The sequence below is a fragment of the Bubalus bubalis genome, chromosome 2 (assembly GCF_019923935.1).
Source record: "Bubalus bubalis isolate 160015118507 breed Murrah chromosome 2, NDDB_SH_1, whole genome shotgun sequence".
Lineage (NCBI taxonomy): Eukaryota > Metazoa > Chordata > Mammalia > Artiodactyla > Bovidae > Bubalus > Bubalus bubalis.
The window spans coordinates 24,863,658-24,882,357 of NC_059158.1; the positions used below are offsets into that span (position 1 = coordinate 24,863,658).

The window sequence follows — 18,700 nt, forward strand, 5'->3', positions numbered from 1 at the left end:
TGACAGGTTGCCTTGGAGATGAGGAGGAAAGCATGGGGTTATTGTAGCCCTAGAGTAGAGCAGCATTGATCCTACTGGGCTGGTGGTAGCTGGTCCTATTGTGGGGGGAAAAGGTGAAAATCAGACAAGATAGTGTGAGCAGAGTCCTTAGGGACACAAATAAAGAAGTAGAGAGGACAGAGGAAGAATAGTTCTCTCCCTCCCTCCCCAATAACCTTGATTTTGGAGGTTCTATCAAACTCTATGATCTGCTGAAAAATAGCCCCCGAATATGTTCTCCAAACAGGACATATGCCAGCCTCCACATTTGAATCTCTGTCCTATTCAGCCATCTCTTTCTTCCTCACTACCCTCTATCTAACAAGACACCTAGAGTTTCAGAAGATCATGGTGGGATGCAAGGATATAGGAGCAAAGCAGGGCTTGAAACTTAAAGAACAGGAGAGAGTTGGGGGAGGAGCGGGTGGAGTGCAGAGAGGTGCTGGAACCAGCAGTTAGTGGTTTCCTCTCATGCTTCCTCTTCTGTGGGTTTTCTCTTCCCTGGAGGAAGGCCTTTCTCTGTCCTCCTCACAGAGGGGATATATTTGGTGTTTGTTCTCTTTTGGGCTTCCCTTGTGGCTCAGCTGGTAAAGAATCTGCCTGCGATGTGGGAGACCTGAGTTCAGTTCCTGGGTTGGGAAGATCCCCTGGTGAAGGGAAAGGCTACCCACTCCAGTATTCTGACCTAGAGAATTCAGGTACAGTCCATGGGGTCACAAAGAGTTGGACACAACTGAGTGACTTTCACTTTCCTTGAACAGAAGAATGTAGAATGATTCAACAAATATCTGTTCGTTGAGGGGCATCTCCTCCAAGGTGACCCTTGAAACCTGCACACATGACCCCTTCCATCTGAAGAAGGTCAAAGCAGCACTACTTCCCAGGGGCCTTTTCTGCTCCAGCTGGTCCATGTCCACCAGAGAATCTGCCTCACAAAAATCTCCCCTCTGGGAGAAGCCTCAGGCAAACTGGGCCAGTCCTGAGCTCAAACAGGTTTGGCAGCTTCTCCCCTGCCTCTCTTTTCTCTCCTACAGTTTTTATAGCTAGAACTGCCTTGATCATCAATATTGACTTTGGCTAGCTGGCATGGCTGCCCACAAAGTATTTTTCCTTAACTTTTCAGGTGACGGGTAATGTTGCCCTCTCCTGGTACCATCCATCAGTGTTTCATGGATTTGAAGTCAGGGGCTACAACCCCCCAAATCCTGCCTCAGAGAAGTTTCCCTCCCATCTCAATCTCCTTGCCCCTACTTTTCTCCTATTTCAGTCTCTCCCCTTTACTTCTCCAGGCTTCTCTTTCCACTTCTTCCCCTTCCTCAGCTTGGTAAACCAGTCCCTAATCTCTTCCCACCCCAGATTGGAAGGTGTGTCCCTTAGAGCTGTCACCTGGCCTCCTCCAGGTTTCCATAGCTCCGTTGCTCAACAATTTGTCAGGGGTAACCATTAACCTAGTCTTTAACTCACTCCCCCACCTTTCTTACTAGAGGAGATTTTCCATTTATTAGTTAGCAGAGCCAGTTTACCCCACCATCTTTCCTAAGTGCTTGGATGGGAATCTCTGCACCTCAAAGTACCCAGAACAACCTAGGGGTGAAGACATATTTCAAGAGACTTTAAAAATATATATATGTATTTGGCTGCATCTCAATGGACATGGGTTTGGGTGGACTCCAGAAGTTGGTATGGACAGGGAGGCCTGGCGTGCTGTGGTTCATGGGGTCACAAAGAGTTGTACACGACTGAGCGACTGGACTGAACTGAACTGAACTGTCTTAGTTGTAGCACACAGGATCCTTAGTTGCAGCCTGTGAACTCTTAGCTGTGGCATGTGGGATCCAGTTCCCTGACCAGGGATCCAACCTGGACCCCCTGCATTGGCAGCATTGAATCTTAGCCGCTGGGCCACCAGGAAGTCACCAGGAAGTCCCTTAAAATTATATGATTGCTTATTTTGGTCTCTCTATCTTCTTGTTTCTCCTCCCCTCATATACAAACTCAAAAATTAGGCTTATAGAGTAGGAACTTATGTCCCCTGCTTTGATTCCACCACCTGGCCCAGAATGAATGAATAACACTCTTCTGTTCTTAGGAGTGTGTGTGTGTGGGTAGGGGCATGTGCTTGTAGGAGTGTAGGTGTTTTTATTAGGTCTACTTCTCTCTGCCAGTATTCTTGCCTGGAATATCCCATGGACCGAGGAGCCTGGTAGGCTACCGTCCATGGGGTCGGAGAGTCGGAAAGACACGACTGAGCAACTTCACTTTCTTTCTTTTCTTTTTCTTTCTGCCAGAATTTGGTGAAATTCGAATACTTCCAACTTATCGTGGGGCGCCGAAATTATTAATTAGGCCTTGTGGTGCCCCTACGGCAGCGATCATACTCTGCACCCAAGAAACAGGCAGAGGTGGACTGAGATAGGAGCCTCGCTTCTTATTTCAGCTTATTTTATTTAAAACACTCACGAAGCTCTTACTGTGTTTGCCAGGCACTGGTCTAAGCTCTTTATAAATATTAACTTAGACTTGTTGGCATAGGTTGAATTAATGTTGCTTATCTCCATTCTCCAGGAAAAAATTAAAAAAGTGCACTTCTGTTCCTTTAAGGTCGGTCCCGTCTGCAGATTCCCCGAAGTCCCTAGACCCGTTGCGGGGGATGGGGTGGGGGATGGGGCTCGGGCTCCTGCTCTGCTAAGAACATTTCTCACAGGCTCTCAATCAAAGCCCAGAAAGCCTGAGGGCAGAGGCCCGGGTGCTAGGCAACGGCGGAGGGCGGGAAGTTTGAACCTTCTGGCAACGCCCCGTATGCGAATAGGCCAATCATCATCCAGTCTTCTCTGTGGTCCTTTTTCCCCTTTCACTCTGTTGGATCTCTAGGTAGGATCCGGGTTTCTTCGACCAATAGAGGCTAAGGAGGCGGGGCGTGTGCGCGCGCACCCCACCTTCGTGTTGGCGCACCAGTCCCGCTGGCCCGCGGCTGTTAGAAACGAGGTGTCGCGCACGTCGCGACCCAGGTGACTGAAAAGGCGGGAAAACACCGCGAGTTTCCCGCAACCAGGTCGGGGAAGCCAAGATCGTGAGACTGTGATCTTGGGGGTTTGGTTGGCAGGAGGAGAGAGAGGAGGCGGGTAAAACTCGCTCCCCAAAGCACCCGCAAGACCGTCTCCAAAACACAACCTCCGCGTGACAGGAATGAGGGTGGGCCGAGTGGTGTTTTCCACAGTCTGTACTTCAGTGAAATACCGTTAAACTCGCCCCTCCAAATGTCCTACACCTGTAACCACAGTTCTCTAAGGTCCACGCAGCTTTGCCCTCAGCCCTCTCTCAGTAGTTCTCAGTGGATTTGCTTCTGCGCGCCCCGCTACCCCAGCCTCCTAGCAAGTGAGCTCTCGCTCCAGAACTGTCTTCATTTTCTGCATTCATAGAGCCTCCAAAGCCATGGCCTCGGCAGCAGCGACCCCAGCCAGGACGCCGAACGGACCAGGACCCGGGGAGGCCTCGGCCAGCTTCCCCACCGTGGCTTCAGAGCCGGGCCCCCGGGAGCCCGAGGAGGAGGGAGAGGAGGAGCCTGCTGAGGTCTAGTAGGGGGAGAGGCGCTGTTGGAGGAGCAGGAGCTCTACAGAGCCGGAAATTGATTGGAACGCCTGATTGTTAGAATATAAAGGGGCTGGGAAGACCTGGGCTAGTCATTCCCCTCCGCTGAGTGTCGATTTCACATTTACTGAATGGGGGTGATGATACCTATATCTGAGAGTCGATAAAATAATTAAAATTAAATAAGACATGGCCCAACCCTGTACTTATCAGTGGTTCAACTATTAGTTTCCTTTCCTCCTTGCCAGACAGATTCATCTGTGTGTCCTGTGGAATTCAGGATACCTGGGCATTGCCTACTATGATACTAGTGACTCCACCATCCACTTTATGCCAGATGCCCCAGACCACGAGAGCCTCAAGCTGCTCCAAAGAGGTAAGGACAGAACTAGGAATTCCCCTGTGCTGGCACTGGAAGTGTATTGCATTCATATGGCCTTACCTGACTCAATCTATTTTATTAGTTGACTCTTAGAGGCTCCCTTTATTGTTTTCAGGAATTCATCTCATTATTCACAAATATATCAGGTGCTGGAGATATAGTCCTGAGCAAATCAGTCATGTCTGTCCTTTAGGGGTTTACCGTCCAGTGATAATCTCATGGGCACCCCTCTTTCCTCCCATTACCCCATCAGTCTTACTGCTCTTTCTTTTTCCAATTTCATATGTGACTCCTACTTCTCCCAATGTGGGGGGGGGGGGCCCTCCCTGCTCTTGGAGGAAATACGTTTTTGAGGGGTGAAGGGAGGTAACAAAGGGAGGGTTAACAGGTTCCCTTTTAGTCACGAGAGAAAGATCCTCGAACTCATTTGCTCTCCATCCTCCTTCCAAGTTCTGGATGAAATCGATCCACGGTCTGTTGTTACAAGTGCCAAACAGGATGAGAATATGACTCGGTTTCTGGGGAAGCTTGGTAAGGACTGAAAAAGGGAAAGAGGAAAAATGGGGAAGGACAAAATTGCAGAATGTTCCAGAGATTAAAGGGTCTTGTGCGGAGCTACAGCCAGGAGATCAGAATTGGGTGAGAGGGAAGATGGGAAAGAGGCAAAACGACTATGATGTACAGACTGATGGCCCTTTCTTTGTTTCCTTTATAGCCTCCCAAGAACACAGGGAGCCTAAGAGACCCGAAATCATATTTTTGCCAAGTGTGGATTTTGGTATCTCCTCCCTTTTGCTTTACCCACACCCCCATCCCAGTTATGTGACCCTTTCTCCTAATTCCAGTTTCATCATCAGAGGTCTCCTCTCAGCCCTGTCTCATTTTAAACCTTTATGTTCTTCAGGCCCCATGACCAGTCTCCCCACAATCTCTCCTAATCCCTACCTTTAATAACCTGCAGTTTAGGCTTGTTTAGGGATGAGGGCCCTCCCTGAAAGAGGGTGTGGTAGCATTTTTTGGTCAATTTTGATTGTTGGCATTTTCCCCTTTAAGCCAAAGCCATTTACCCCTTAGTTAAAAAAAAAAAAGGCACTACCTCAGTTACCTTATTGATTTAGAAAGCACTTCCATTATCTTCCCAGGTTTGTAAAAAGGACAGGGAATGTTCTATCCTAAATTCCTGAATTAATATGATTTTTTGACCCAAAATCCTGAATTCCAGATAGATATCTTACTCGCCTGAGCCATTTATCTTTCTCAGCTTATGTTCCCAGCCAAACGTCTTTATATTATACGTAGACTAAAGAGAGGGTCTAAAATTTGGTTCTTGTCTCAGCTTTCCACTAATTGCCTGTGTGAATTTGGCAAGCCACGTCATCTCTCTGTTTTCTCATTCTTAAAATAAGATGAAGATTGGGGCTACAAGATCTTTCCCTCCCATTCCCCCCTCAAAATAGGCCTGGAGATAAGCAAACAGCGCCTCCTTTCTGGAAACTACTCCTTCATCCCAGATTCCATGACCACCACCGAGAAAATCCTCTTCCTCTCCTCCATCATCCCCTTTGACTGCCTCCTCATGGTGAGATGGGTCTTGCGAGATAAGGGCTGGGATGTAGCAGATTAGAAAAAGGCACAAGCACCTGGACACCAGGGTTGAGTCCTGGAGGTACTAGCCCAGTCCTGGAAAATAATAGTTCTTCCTGGTGTTGTCCAGCCACCAAGACACTGGGATTTAGCCCAGCACCACTACTGATATCCTAGGTTCGAGCACTTGGAGGACTGCTCAAGTTCCTGGGTCGAAGAAGAATCGGGGTTGAACTAGAAGACTATAACGTCAGCGTCCCCATCCTAGGCTTTAAGAAATTTGTGTTGTAGGTGACTTACCCTAACCTCAACCAAAGTAAGGTGGGATTGGGAAGCCTGGAAAATAAGGAAGGTTGGGGAGTGGTGGCAGTGACCCATTTGGTAAAGTGCTCCAGGACACAGGGTTCCTGAGAGGGTGTGGAGCTCTGGGAAGAAAACTGAGACAGTCTTCTGGAAGGAGGGCTAAGTGGGTGGGACTTAGGAATGAACTCAGACCTCTCAAACTCCAGCCACCTTCCTTTCTGCTTGTTTTCTGTTCTCAGAACCAATCTGGTGAGCATAGATCAAGACACTTACAGGTAAGGAGATGGAGGCAGGCTGTCATCTTTGGGGAGGGAGAAGGATTAAGCTTAATGCTGTAATAATCCTAATGGGGCTTCAGTTTCTTTAATCCTGGGCCTATTAAGATTTCTCTCACTGAAGGAAAGAGAAGTGGGGTGGTGAGAGGAGAGAAGAAGAAAAACACAAAGGTGTTACCCTCCTTTTCTAAATGGAGAAACTGAGGCGGAGAGCAGTGAGGGACAAACCTTACATCAAGACTTGATCTCAGGAGAGGTCCCAATCCCCATTCCATTTTCTCAATCACCTTTAAAAACCCACATGACCCTAATTTCTCCCTGATAGTGTTCTGCAGATATTTAAGAGTGAGTCTCACCCCTCGGTGTACAAAGTGGCCAGCGGACTCAAGGAGGGGCTCAGCCTCTTTGGTAGGTGTGCCTGTCCCTCATCCCCCACTGCACAGGCCTGCCGGAAAAGCAGCTGCCTCCAGAGATGGATCCCAGCCCCTCTCTTCCCACTTTACCCCACTGCCAGCTGTCACTTCTGCTCTAGTCCAGCTTTATTATCTTCTTTATACCCTTCTTGAGCTTGGGCATCTCCCCGAAGCCTTGTCCAGTATAGTTGTCCCATGTCATTTGCATATTATTCCCTACTTTACCAACTCCGTCTTTATTCCTTGGGTTTGTATGAATGTTTGTACTAGTGATGTAACCCTATGTATAGAGGAGAGTTATGTAGTTGCATAACTCTTGTATTTGTTTTGCATAAAGTCTTATCTCTTATAGTTGTTTCAGGCTTTAGGCTGTGTTGGGGACATCACCCAAGTATCCACGTGGTTTCACTGTGCATCTCAGTGGGTTGGGTCTAATGTTTACGTATATGTGTTGGACTTTTTGTGAGTCTAACTGTGCCTACTCTGAATATTTTTCTGGCTGAGTGTTCCTATGAGTGCTCATTCCCTCCCCCAGGCCCATGTAAGGTAATCCCGGCTCAGACGTGTGGCCAGACGCTGGCTTTGGCTGCCTTTGTGTCCTGTATCTGGGGACTAACCCCCAAGCCAGCCAGCCCAGCACCCAAACCTCTGACCCTGATGCCTCAGCTTAGACACATCCATACATTCCTTTCTCTGCCCCTGCTTGTAACAGACTCACTCCCTACCCCAACAGGAATCCTCAATAGATGCCGCTGTAAGTGGGGAGAGAAGCTGCTCAGGTGAGCGAGAGTCACACATGTGCATGCCGCCTATAGCCTCAAACACACCACCCTTAACAGTAATGAAAACAGCTGCCCTTTCCCAAATGCTGGCTAAATGCCTTTAGTCCTTACAACGACCCCATGTGGTGTGTTACTCTCATTTTACATTGTCAGCACAGATACATACAAACCCATTGATGACGCTCGGACTTTCACACGTACTCGCAGCAGAAACACAATCACAAGACAGCAGTGTACACATGGTAATATCTTTAATGGCTAGAAACATACTTCAGGTGTGAGCTGTTCTCTGATGACTTTCAAATGAGTATCTCTAGTTCTGAGCTCCACACGTGGAATACTCTTTTGCCTATCATTACCACCTGCGATTTCCACAGGACGCTCAAACCCAGAGTGTCCAAACCTATACCCACTGGCCCTGTTCCTACTTTCTGCATTCCCTTTTCTGCTTAGTGGAGTTGCTGGCAATATAGCTTTCCAAGCTCTGAACCTTGGATTGATGCTTCTCCCTCAGCCCCCATATTCAATTATTCACTAAGACCTATTGATTCTATCCTGAAATGTCTCTCCCAGCCATCCCCTTCTCCCTCTTTCCTCTGTTCTAATTCTGGCTATCTTCATCTTTAACCTGGAGCATTGCATTCACCTTCAAATTGGTGTCTCTGCCTCTAAACTCTTCTTTTCCCCAATCTATTCTTCATTCTAAAATAACTGTCATTCCAAAACAGAGATCTGAACATGTCACTCCCGTATTTTTTAAACCTTTTAAGTAAAAACAAAAGACAAATCTTAGGAGGCTCCCTCATTACCTACAGGATGAAGATTTTCATCTTTAGCAGTACAATGCTCAGGGTTCCTCAATTTTAATTTCAAGGCTTATCTCTTCAAGTGTATGGTTATTTTTTGTTGTTGTTGCTGTTTGGCCACAAGACTTGAATCTTAGTTCCCAGACCAAGGATGAACCTGGGCCCTCACAGTGAAAATGTGGAGTCTTAACCACTAGATCACCAGAGAATTCCCCCTCCAGTCTACATTTATGCTGTTCCCTTTAGAAAGTCTTTCCTCTGTTCTCCACTGATTAGAATCTTACATCCTCTTCAAGGTGCAACCCAACTATCACCTTTTTGGTGAAGCTTTCACAGGCACCTCTGAGTGTGTTGGCATGCATCTTGCTGTGTGGTCACATAGTGGTTATTTATGTTTTTTAATTGCACTATCACATCAGGTTGGAATTAGCACTTAGTGAATCTACTTGCCCTCTATGCAAGTGAGTGAATGCTATGCCATGGCACATTCTTGTTACCTCAGCACATAACCCTCTATGAAGTAGAACGCAAGCACACTGGTTACATCATCTCTGAAAAGTTAGGAAACCTTTGCTAGCCTGCAGGTACACAATCCTTTTCCCATGCCACCTGCCCTGCACTCTATATCTTAGAGGTTAATTTAGGATTATCTATGAAGTCATCTCCAGATAATTGGTGAGGTAATTTAATTACCCCTATATTGTCTAGTTCTTCTGGTCCAGATCTCTAATCTCAATGAGGGATGAAAGGAAAGGAATTCTCAGAGGAGAAGAGAACTGAATCAAAAGTGAGGGAGAGTGCAGATTCCCTAGATAGGACCCCCACAGGGCATAGACTCACAACCTGATGATCAGCTAAGGGCCCAGCTGATCTAAAGCCAGACAAGGAACCTGGAAGGTGACTGTCACAGTATGCTCTGAAGAGTGATGTCCAAGCAGTCTGGAGATCTAATTTTGAAATCCAGCTGTCCTTCTTACTAGGGGCATGCCTGGACAATTTGCGTATCTTCTAAGGGCCTCATCTCAACTGACTTGAGCCTGACTTGACCAAGACCTCCAGGTGCTTGAAGTACATAAGTCAGAGCCACTCAGGTGTTTTATAAGGAAGCCTGTCTGGTGAGCCCATGTGGGGAGGGTATTCACAGACTGGCCTCCACTGCCTCAGGCACCTCTGCTCCCCTGTGCCCAGGAACCAGAGTTGCCTGAAACCCACTCTCGAATCCAAATGAGTCCTCCATTTCATTCTAATCTAGGGTTTTCTAACCAAGAATAAGTGGCCATAGACTCAGTGTGAGATATACATCCTTAGGCCCCTGTGTCTCCACAGGTTGGCTCTTACACAAAATGGTATGCCTAATGCAGGAAGGAATCCGTGGCCTCCCAGGTCATTATAGCGTCTCACTACACTTCATGGCGATACAGAGATAGGGATACCCTCCCTGAATTAAAGAAACACAGATGAGACATTTATTTCTGTATAATAATTCAATTTGTCAGGAAAGACCTCAGCCACATAAAAGGTAGTAATAATAATATAAACCTCTGTGTTTCCACTAGTCAGTTTAAAAACAAGACAGTGTTGTGAAGCTCTTTAAGTACCTCTACCCAATGCTTTCTTCCCTGCAGTCATGACCTTGAGGACTTATGAATTGGGGACTTATCATTCTACATGGAACAGTTACATACTTTCATAGGAAGGACATGAAAAGACGAATGTCTGCTATTTCACAGCTAAATATGGATGTGCAAACTCTTTCTGACTCACTCCTACTCAGCTGCAGATAGAGCTAGAGTGTTGGAATTCAAATGCCTCAACACTCTGCTCTCCCTCTAAAAATATTGAAAAGCTCCATCACGTATCCACAGGGAATGACACATGGTCATATCATCACAACCGAGATACACAGGTTGTGCTCACATCCAGAGATTTTCAGTAGGTGTGAGTAAACACACCTGCATAGATATGACACTGTACTTACAATGTGTACCAATACACATTGCCACCATCCCCCAGGGCCCTCCAAGGGCACATTTTCCCAAGTTGAGATCAAGACACTGATGAGAACAGATGTAATTCCTGGTCTCCCCACTCCAACCCTCACTTCCAGGCTGTGGTTCACACGTCCAACCCAGGACCTGGGGGAACTGAATTCCCGTCTGGATGTCATTCAGTTTTTCCTGTTACCCCAGAATCTGGACATGGCTCAGATGCTACACCGATTGCTGGGTCACATCAAGAACGTGCCTGTGAGCCCGGGTTGGGGGGCAGGGAGGTGGGGAAGGAGGCTGAGGAGTGGTGGGCATCTTGAGGGCCATTAGAGTGGGAGAAGGAAACTAGCAACTGTCTCCTTGTCCGACTGTAGCTGATTCTTAAACGTATGATGTTGTCCCACACCAAGGTCAGTGACTGGCAGGTTCTTTACAAGGTAAGACCTCCCTTGAACCTAGAAATCCAGGTTAAGCCCCCAGCATGTGTCCCAAACCCTCTTTACTCTTGTCCCCATGTCCAACTTTATCCCAACACCTTAAAAAAAAAAAAAAAAAAAAACTTTGTAGTGTGGGAATTGTCAAAAAAATTTTCAAGAGAATAATATAATGAACCCTCATGAACTGACCATGTAGGTTTAACACTTTGACTTATGCAAATCTTGTTTCACATATCTCTTCTCTTACTTTCCTTTTCTTGGATTATTTTGAAGCAGTTCCCAGCCATCACATCACTTCACCCATAAATATTTCAATATGATTTCTAAAAGAAAATTATTTTTTTAAAGAGAACAATTGCACTGTCTTACCTAAAAATGAATATTTTATTATTTTCAATTATCTCATTTAGATTTATATTCATCTCTTAAATGTAATGGCTTTTAAAATTATTTATTTATTTGTGGCTGTGCTGGGTCTTCTTTGCTGTACAGGCTTTTCTTGAGCTGCGGTGTGTGGGGGCTCCTCTCTAGTTGTTGTGCAGGCTTCGCGTTGCAGAGGCTTCTCTTGCTGGGGAGCACGGGCCTAGGATGCGCAGGCTTCAGTAGTTGCGGTTCCCAGGCTCTAGTGCGTGCACGCATGCTCAGTCGTGTGCAGCTCTTCGCACCCTCATGGACTGTAGCCCACCAGGCTCCTCTGCCTATGGGATTCTCCAGGCAAGAATACTGGAATGGGTTGCCATTTCTTCCTCCAGGGCATCTTCCCGACTCAGGGATCAAATCCACATCTCCCACATCTCCGGCACTTCAGGTGGATTCTTTACCACTCTGCCACCTGGGAAGCCTCTCCCAGGTTTTAGAGCACAGACTCAATAGTTGTGCACTGGCACAGGCTCAGTTACTTGGGCTTAGTTGCTCCAAGGCATGTGAGATCTTCCTAGACGAGGAGTCAATCCTGTGTCTACTGCATTGGCAGGAGCATTCTTTACCACGAAGCCACCAGGGAAGCCCCATGTAAGTCTTATTCTGTGAACTTCCTTAGTAATTTTAGTTAGTTCCACAATTTTCTCAGGCTTTTTTGTGAGTAGCCATTGTTTTGCTACTTGTTTGTTTCCATCATGGGTAGATTATAAGCCCTTTGATTTATATTCTCTATATGTCCTTTGACACAGAGTAAGGTTCAGTAAATGTCCTTTGGATTGGGTCTGTGCACTCAATCTAATCCCTGGTTAGAGCAGCCACCCCAGGTCACTGACCTTCACGCTGGGAATTAAGTGACTGTCAGTGACTCTCACCCGTCCTGTCTTCGTGTCTCACCCAAATGCTGGCATTGCCCCTACTGCCTATTTACTTCTTCTCTGCCTTTCATATCCCTATTTCTCTTTCTCCTTCCTCTGTACAAACTTCTTTCTTGGGACATTGTACAAATCTCTATCAAAGCACCTACCACTTTATTTTTAAATCTTCTGGGTAGATTTCTGTCTTCCTCACTAGACTGAGAGCCCTTGTGGGACAAGGGACCCTCCTGTCTTTGTTGTCTTCAGAGTCTCAGTGCTTAGTGTGATGCATGGTGAAGAGTTTTGCAGATGCTATTTTCTCTTGGTTTCTTTTTTGCCTTTGAGAGCTCCTCCATCTCTGTTATTATGTTTTTCCCTATTGGTCTTTGTTCTTCTCCATCCAGCCCTGTCCCCCCGCCTCAGCCCGGCCTGGGTACGGGCCACCCTCCTCTGTCCATCTCTCCCACAGACAGTGTACAGTGCCCTGGGCCTGAGGGACGCCTGCCGCTCCCTTCCCCAGTCCATTCAGCTCTTCCGGGACATTGCCCAAGAGTTCTCAGATGACCTGCACCACATTGCCAGCCTCATTGGGAAAGTGGTGAGTGGAACGAAAGAGGAAGATCTCCTGGGAAACTAGGGGAGAGAGATGGATCTAAATAATGGAGAACAATGGGTGGGAGCTCTGGGGAATATGGTGTGGAAAACGAGGATGCATGGGAGACACTGAGGTCAGCTGGATGGCCAGAAGATAGGATGGCAGACATTAGGGGTGTGCCTTGAGGCCTGGAGGGTCAGGGTTAAAGCCAGGACTGAAGGGCGAGTTGGGGCCCAGGTAGAGGTGAGGAATAGGACGAGATTGTGCTGGATGGAAAGAACCTGGATTTCTTGTCTCCTCAGGTGGACTTCGAGGGCAGCCTTGCTGAAAATCGCTTCACAGTCCTCCCCAACATAGATCCTGAAATTGATGAGAGTGAGTGTTAGGTGTACGGATGGGCCCCTGAGCTCAGAAACATGAACCTGCCCTGTGATGGGGTAGTGTCCTCAGCAGGTGACCCCTGCAAGTGGGGATGATCATCGCAACCAGGGTGGGAGCCTTACTTTTGATATCCACGTGTCTTCCATGCTCTTAGAAAAACGAAGACTGATGGGACTTCCCAGTTTCCTCACTGAGGTGGCTCGGAAGGAGCTGGAGAATCTGGACTCCCGGATTCCTTCATGCAGTGTCATCTACATCCCTCTGGTGAGGGCAGGAGGCAGGGGTGGTGCACTCCCCGGGGGCATTAGGGAGACATGAGGCTTAGGAAGGACACAGGTAGATAAGAAAACTCCTGGAGAAATCAGAAGAATGTGAACACTCTTTGGTGCTTAGGCCCCTGAGGGAAGCATTTGGGGGACACAGGGGACTCTGGCTACTTCTAAAGAAAGTGCCCAGAGCATCACTCCTTGCTTTATCTCTTCTTTACTCTCCCCAGATCGGCTTCCTTCTTTCTATTCCCCGCCTGCCTTCCATGGTGGAGACCAGTGACTTTGAGATTGAAGGTCTGGACTTCATGGTGAGACCCTTGACCTCTGTAGGGGGAGATAAGGAAAGGCAATCAGCAGCTGAGTGAGGGCCTTTCCCCATCAGCTCTGCCCAGTGTGGGATCCCTCTTTCATTGTTGTATCTTTACCAGCTCTGAGACAAAGGAGAAAGAAATCAAGGCCAGGGCTGGGGTGGGGTGAGAGAAGATGAGGATGGAGAGATGCAAAGCCCGTAGCTTTGAACCCTTGTACCCAGTTCCTCTCAGAGGAGAAGCTGCACTATCGAAGTGCTCGAACCAAGGAGCTGGACGCACTGCTGGGGGACCTGCACTGTGACATCCGGGGTGAGGAGAAGCAAGTGGCTGGAGCAGGCTGGGCAGCGTGGAGGTGATTCCGATAGGCTCCTTTCCTTCCTGCTATTCCTTTTCTCTCTCTGACTCTGCCTTTTCTGAGTGTCTCTGGGATTTCAGATGGTTTCTAGGTTCATCTGCTGGCTTCTTTGTCTCTCCTTTGCTCTCCCCTGGAGCTGACACCAGCTCCTTCCCTCCCCTGCCCCCAGACCAGGAGACCCTGCTGATGCACCAGCTGCAATGCCAGGTGCTGGCGCGGGCAGCCGTCTTGACCCGGGTGTTGGACCTTGCCTCCCGCCTGGACGTCCTGTTGGCTCTTGCCAGTGCCGCTCGGGACTACGGCTACTCAAGGCCGCGTTACTCCCCACAGCTCCTTGGGGTACGAATCCAGAATGGCAGGTGAGGACAGAAATGGGTGGAGGAATAGACAACGGGGGGCCCAAAGGCCCCATGTTCTGGATCCACAGGCCACATGCAAGGTAACTTTGCATCGGCTGCAGGCATCCGCTGATGGAACTCTGTGCCCGTACCTTCGTTCCCAACTCTGCAGAGTGCGGGGGGGACGCAGGGAGGGTCAAAGTCATCACCGGACCCAACTCTTCAGGGAAGAGCATCTACCTCAAACAGGTAGATGAGCCCCCGCACTGCCACCTCCATCATCCCCATCCCCCGCCTCCCAGGCACCCCAGGCCCCCACCGCTCTTCCCCACTGTGCTGTGACCCCACATGCCATGAACAGACTCACCCCCGCTGTCCCTGTCCCTCCTGCATTCTCATTCTGTACCTGAGGGAGGGCCGTGTGCCAGTGACCATCCTCTGACCTGAATCCTCCTCTCCCGTCTCCGAGGAGGTCCACGCTGTTCCTCAGCATGCCTCTGCCAACTCCCTGCCACTTTTCACTGACTCTAAAGTGAGCCGAAGGGGCTGTTAAACTGTGTTCTTCTATCTTGATCTATCATTCTCTCCTGAGACTAGCCTCGCCTTCACCTCAGCCCACACCACCGGGCACTGTACCTGTCTCCTCCCTTATTCAGGTAGGCTTGATCACATTCATGGCCCTGGTGGGCAGCTTTGTGCCAGCAGAGGAAGCTGAAATCGGGGCAGTAGATGCCATCTTCACCCGAATTCACAGCTGCGAATCCATCTCCCTTGGCCTTTCCACCTTCATGATCGACCTCAACCAGGTCAAGAGGAGGCAGAGTTGGGGGAGGGGATGATGGGGAAGAAACCCTAGCCCTGAAAAATGGTCAGAACAGGAAAAAATTGCCTTCTGCTGCCTGTTCTTTACGCGAGGGGCAGGGAGCACCCAGTTCAGAAACCAGGAGAATCAATACCATGAACCTTTGCCAGTCCCTGGCTTTGTGAGAGGCACTGTTGTCAATGAAAGGATGAACAAAACTTGGGTCTCGCCGTTAAAGAACTTGCAGTTCAGTAGGGTGGACACGTATTCAGGCATCTTTACTCGCAGGCACACTGGTCACTGCCAGGCCTCGAATGTTTATGAAACTCTCCCTTATCCACCGGGTGCCCAGCAGGTGGCGAAAGCAGTGAACAATGCCACCGAGCGCTCGCTGGTCCTTGTGGATGAATTCGGAAAGGGAACCAACACGGTAAGGGCAAAAGCTAACGAGGAACTGAGGAAAGGAAGATGAAGGAGGGCAAAGGAGGAGGAGGGGGGCGCTGGGCCTCTGGAAAAGAATAGGGGTGTATGGGCATGAAGGGGGAAGGCCCGGCAGGAGGAGGGGGTGCACGGGGCACCTGTGGCTCCACACCTTCACCCTGTGCTCCCCTGCGCCCCTCACAGGTGGATGGGCTCGCGCTGCTGGCTGCTGTGATCCGACACTGGCTGGCACTCGGACCCATGTGTCCCCACGTCTTTGTAGCCACCAACTTTCTGAGCCTTGTTCAGCTGCAGCTGCTGCCGCAGGGGCCGCTTGTGCAGTACTTGGTGAGGAGACCTACCCAGCTCCCCAGGGGCCCCGAAGCTGAGCATTTCCCAGAGCTGGGAACTGGCTCCTACATCAGAACAGGGACCGTGTCCCTTTCTGTTTCTTACTCTCAACGGCGACTGACCAAGGGTATTGGGGCAGGAAACAGAACGAACACTGTCCCCTTTTATTCTCTTTGAAGACCATGGAGATCTGTGAGGATGGGGACGACCTTGTCTTCTTCTATCAAGTTTGCGAAGGTGTTGCCCGTGCCAGCCACGCCTCCCACACGGCTGCTCAGGCCGGGCTTCCTGAGAAACTCATTGCTCGCGGCAAGCAGGTGAGGCCCGAAGAGGAACCACCTCCATCAGGGCTCCCATCCACTGTCCCTGCTTCTCTCAGGGGTCTGGATTTCTGGGCCCATGGAATTTCTGACCCATACTTTCTTTTCTCTTACCCACCCCCACCCCTACCCCTTCCTCCTTGGTCCCAGGTTTCAGACTTGATCCGCAGTGGAAAGCCCATCAAACCTGTCAAGGAGCTGCTAAAGGAGAAGCAAATGGAAAAGTGAGTGCAGGCCCAGGGTGCTTGTTCTCAGGGACCATGTTCTACAGCTCCTTTGCCCCTTCCAGGGACTCAGCCAGCCTCTTTGCCCTTTAATGATTCACAGTTTCTTTCTGAAACTCCTAAATTCTCAAGGTCCTGGATTTCCTGTGCTGCATCCTCTCCCCTCTGCTCAGGGACTCTGTTATCTATCCTCCCCCAAACCTCACTCTTCTCTCTCTTCAGTTGCCAGACATTAGTAGATAAGTTTCTGAAACTGGATTTGGAAGATCCCAGCCTGGACCTGGACATTTTCATGAGTCAGGAGGTGCTGCCTGCTGCCACCACCATCCTCTGAGAGTCCTTCCTGGGCCCTCCTCCAGGTTCCAAACCCCTGAAGGCTGCCAGGCCTTCTTGTTTCCTTACCTCCCTCAGACCCAGAGTTCTCTGTTTCCCTTGAAATTCTGTTTAATGTTAGTAATAAAGCTTATTTTGGAGAAAGTTGTTGTTTCCTCAGACCAGCCAAAACAAAGCGAAGCAGTAGGAAAGAGATGAAACAGGAAGCAGCAGTCTACAGAGGAACCTGCCTTGCTACATTGTAAATACAGTATCACTGCTGGAGGGAGGCCTCGGGCTCTACCAGGGGGACTTCATGAGAACCAGCCACTGCATCAGGCCCTACGAAAACAGATGAGGAAGAAGACAGAAGCCCAAGATGTTCTTTTCCTTCAAAGTAGGAACACCCTGGCCTCAGACAGACCCAGCTGGAAGGGCTCTAAGAGGCTGAAAGACTAGGCAGGACCAGTACAAGGCTGGGGGAAAGGGAGGGCCCAGCCCTGCACCAGTGGGCGTGGCTCCACCCTTCCCACCTCAGAGCCATGGGGAGCCGGGGTCCCGGTGGGTGGCCCCTGGTGCAAGCCCCCTACACGGTTCTGTTGCTGCCACTGGAGACAAGCCGCCAAGACCCAGGGGCCCGGAGCTTCTTCCTCTGGGTGAGTATCAGTCCCACAGGAAATCCTGGGGAAGCCCATCTCCCTAGATCAGTCTCCTACAGTCCCCGTCAATTTTGAGGACGCACAGCTCCAGCCCCCTGCTTTCACTCGCCCTGCAGGTCCCCAGTAGCCAGTCTGGACTCACAGGCAGTGACCAGACAGTGAAGCCAAGCATGGTCCATCACCCTGTTATAGAGTGAGTCAGCCTTTGCTCCTTGCCTTTTCAGCTGCAGAGGATGCAGGCACTGGAGCGCGAGCAGGACGCCCTTTGGCAGGGGCTGGAGCTGCTGGAGCATAGCCAGGCCTGGTATCAGGGCCGTCTGAGGGAGGCTCAGCAACAGCAGCTGCACGTGGGGGCCCTTGGTGAGGTATGGGGCTGACCCAAGGGGTGGGGGGGCAAGGGTTACAGGGATGGGTGGACACAGCCTGACACCATCCCGGAAAGGCAAGAGTTAATGGACAGGGATCAAGAATGGGAAGCAGCATTGTAACGACAGGATGCCCCCAAGTGTTAGGTCGGTGTTCATAGTTGGGCCTAGAGAAGGCTGGTCGGCATTCTATTCAGAGGGACACAATTTGGATCACTCTGTGGAGCTGGGGGAGTGGCCTGGATTGTTCCAATGAGCTGGGATGGGCAGGGAGGATCCATAAAGAATAGAGAAGTGGGGACTATGGCGTTTGAGGGGCTGAAGAACTGGACTGTTACAGAGATGAAGCAGAGAATACTGGAATTGCCCACCTGCCTGGCAGGGAACTGGGCTGAGGGGCCTGGATGGAGGAGAGGAATGGCCTGCGGCGGCAGGAGAAGAGTGGCAGATGGAGCTCAAGTTTCACCATGTTTGCCTCCAATTCCTCCTCTAGAATTTTCTAACGGATTTATACTCAGAGCCCCGTGGCCCCCAGTTAGCCCAGATTCAGAGAGTGAACATCTGCTTGCAGAATCTGCTTCAGGGGAAGGTGAGTTTATTGTTTTTAGTTTCGACTTTTGGGAAATGGGGATGAAGAAGGGACTTGGGGTCAGCACTGGTCTAACAAAACATCGCATTTCCCCCCAGTTCTTCCCACATTCCCCAAACAAAGCTAGTTCCTGCACCACCCAGGACTGGAAGGGAAGGCCAAGGAAACAGGACATGTGGCGGCAACAGGTGGGTGGGGGTGGGGGTGGGGGTGGGGCAGGAGCCCTGGCCAGCCGGCTGTGGGGGTGAGGAACACAGATGTCCAGACTGTCTCTCTCCTCTTCTCCAGGAGATGTCAAGGCAGCAGAAAGGAGGCATTCAGCCAACAGGGGAGACGGCTCAGCCAGGCTGCCCCCATGGACGGAGGGGCCCTACCCGTGTCTAAAGGCCCCTGTGGTCCCCTCAGTCATGCTGACAAGACTGAGAGAACCCCTAGCCGCCTTATTCTGACTCAACAACTAAATGGCTCTGGGTGGCAGGTCAACTGAAATCCAAATATACTGGTGTAAAGTCTCTTCTCTGCTCCTGAAAACTTCCAT

General features: G+C 49.7%; 2 protein-coding genes across 10 annotated transcripts; both read left to right on the top strand.

The window, feature by feature from the left end:
* Positions 1-1,872: 1,872 nt before the first annotated feature.
* Positions 1,873-16,714, top strand: MSH5 (mutS homolog 5). Of its 7 annotated transcripts, none has more exons than XM_044928645.2 (25): positions 1,873-3,231; positions 3,459-3,609; positions 3,880-4,003; positions 4,460-4,540; positions 4,725-4,787; positions 5,467-5,588; positions 5,771-5,880; positions 6,136-6,171; positions 6,497-6,579; positions 7,318-7,363; positions 10,280-10,418; positions 10,535-10,597; positions 12,341-12,469; positions 12,769-12,841; positions 13,002-13,111; positions 13,344-13,424; positions 13,649-13,736; positions 13,952-14,141; positions 14,243-14,369; positions 14,777-14,926; positions 15,278-15,352; positions 15,547-15,690; positions 15,873-16,010; positions 16,164-16,237; positions 16,460-16,714. In XM_044928645.2, exons 2-25 carry the CDS (start codon positions 3,472-3,474, stop codon positions 16,569-16,571), a joined length of 2,496 nt encoding a protein of 831 aa, XP_044784580.2. In that variant the 5' UTR covers positions 1,873-3,231; positions 3,459-3,471; the 3' UTR covers positions 16,572-16,714. The 7 variants fall into 7 exon arrangements, with proteins under 7 accessions (XP_044784580.2, XP_025123233.3, XP_044784599.2 ...); XM_025267448.3 differs by having other exon boundaries at positions 1,873-3,047; XM_025267445.3 differs by having other exon boundaries at positions 1,874-3,091.
* A 139-nt stretch (positions 16,715-16,853) lies between these two features.
* On the top strand, positions 16,854-18,676 carry SAPCD1 (suppressor APC domain containing 1). Of its 3 annotated transcripts, XM_006041898.4 has the most exons (5): positions 16,854-17,205; positions 17,433-17,573; positions 18,067-18,162; positions 18,261-18,350; positions 18,451-18,676. In XM_006041898.4, exons 1-5 carry the CDS (start codon positions 17,092-17,094, stop codon positions 18,544-18,546), a joined length of 537 nt encoding a protein of 178 aa, XP_006041960.3. In that variant the 5' UTR covers positions 16,854-17,091; the 3' UTR covers positions 18,547-18,676. The 3 variants fall into 3 exon arrangements, with proteins under 3 accessions (XP_006041960.3, XP_025123303.2, XP_025123298.2); XM_025267518.3 differs by lacking the exon at positions 18,261-18,350; XM_025267513.3 differs by lacking the exon at positions 18,261-18,350 and having other exon boundaries at positions 17,433-17,568.
* The last annotated feature ends 24 nt before the right edge of the window (positions 18,677-18,700 follow it).

Coding starts and splice junctions, on each gene's coding strand:
- MSH5 (XM_044928645.2), top strand. CDS start 3,472: ATGGCCTCGGCAGCAGCGACCCCAGCCAGGACGCCGAACGGACCAGGA. Junction 6,172..6,496: donor ATAGATCAAGACACTTACAG/GTAAGGAGATGG, acceptor TCTCCCTGATAG/TGTTCTGCAGATATTTAAGA. Junction 14,142..14,242: donor GTACGAATCCAGAATGGCAG/GTGAGGACAGAA, acceptor CATCGGCTGCAG/GCATCCGCTGATGGAACTCT.
- SAPCD1 (XM_006041898.4), top strand. CDS start 17,092: ATGGGGAGCCGGGGTCCCGGTGGGTGGCCCCTGGTGCAAGCCCCCTAC. Junction 17,206..17,432: donor CCCGGAGCTTCTTCCTCTGG/GTGAGTATCAGT, acceptor TTGCCTTTTCAG/CTGCAGAGGATGCAGGCACT. Junction 18,163..18,260: donor AGAATCTGCTTCAGGGGAAG/GTGAGTTTATTG, acceptor ATTTCCCCCCAG/TTCTTCCCACATTCCCCAAA.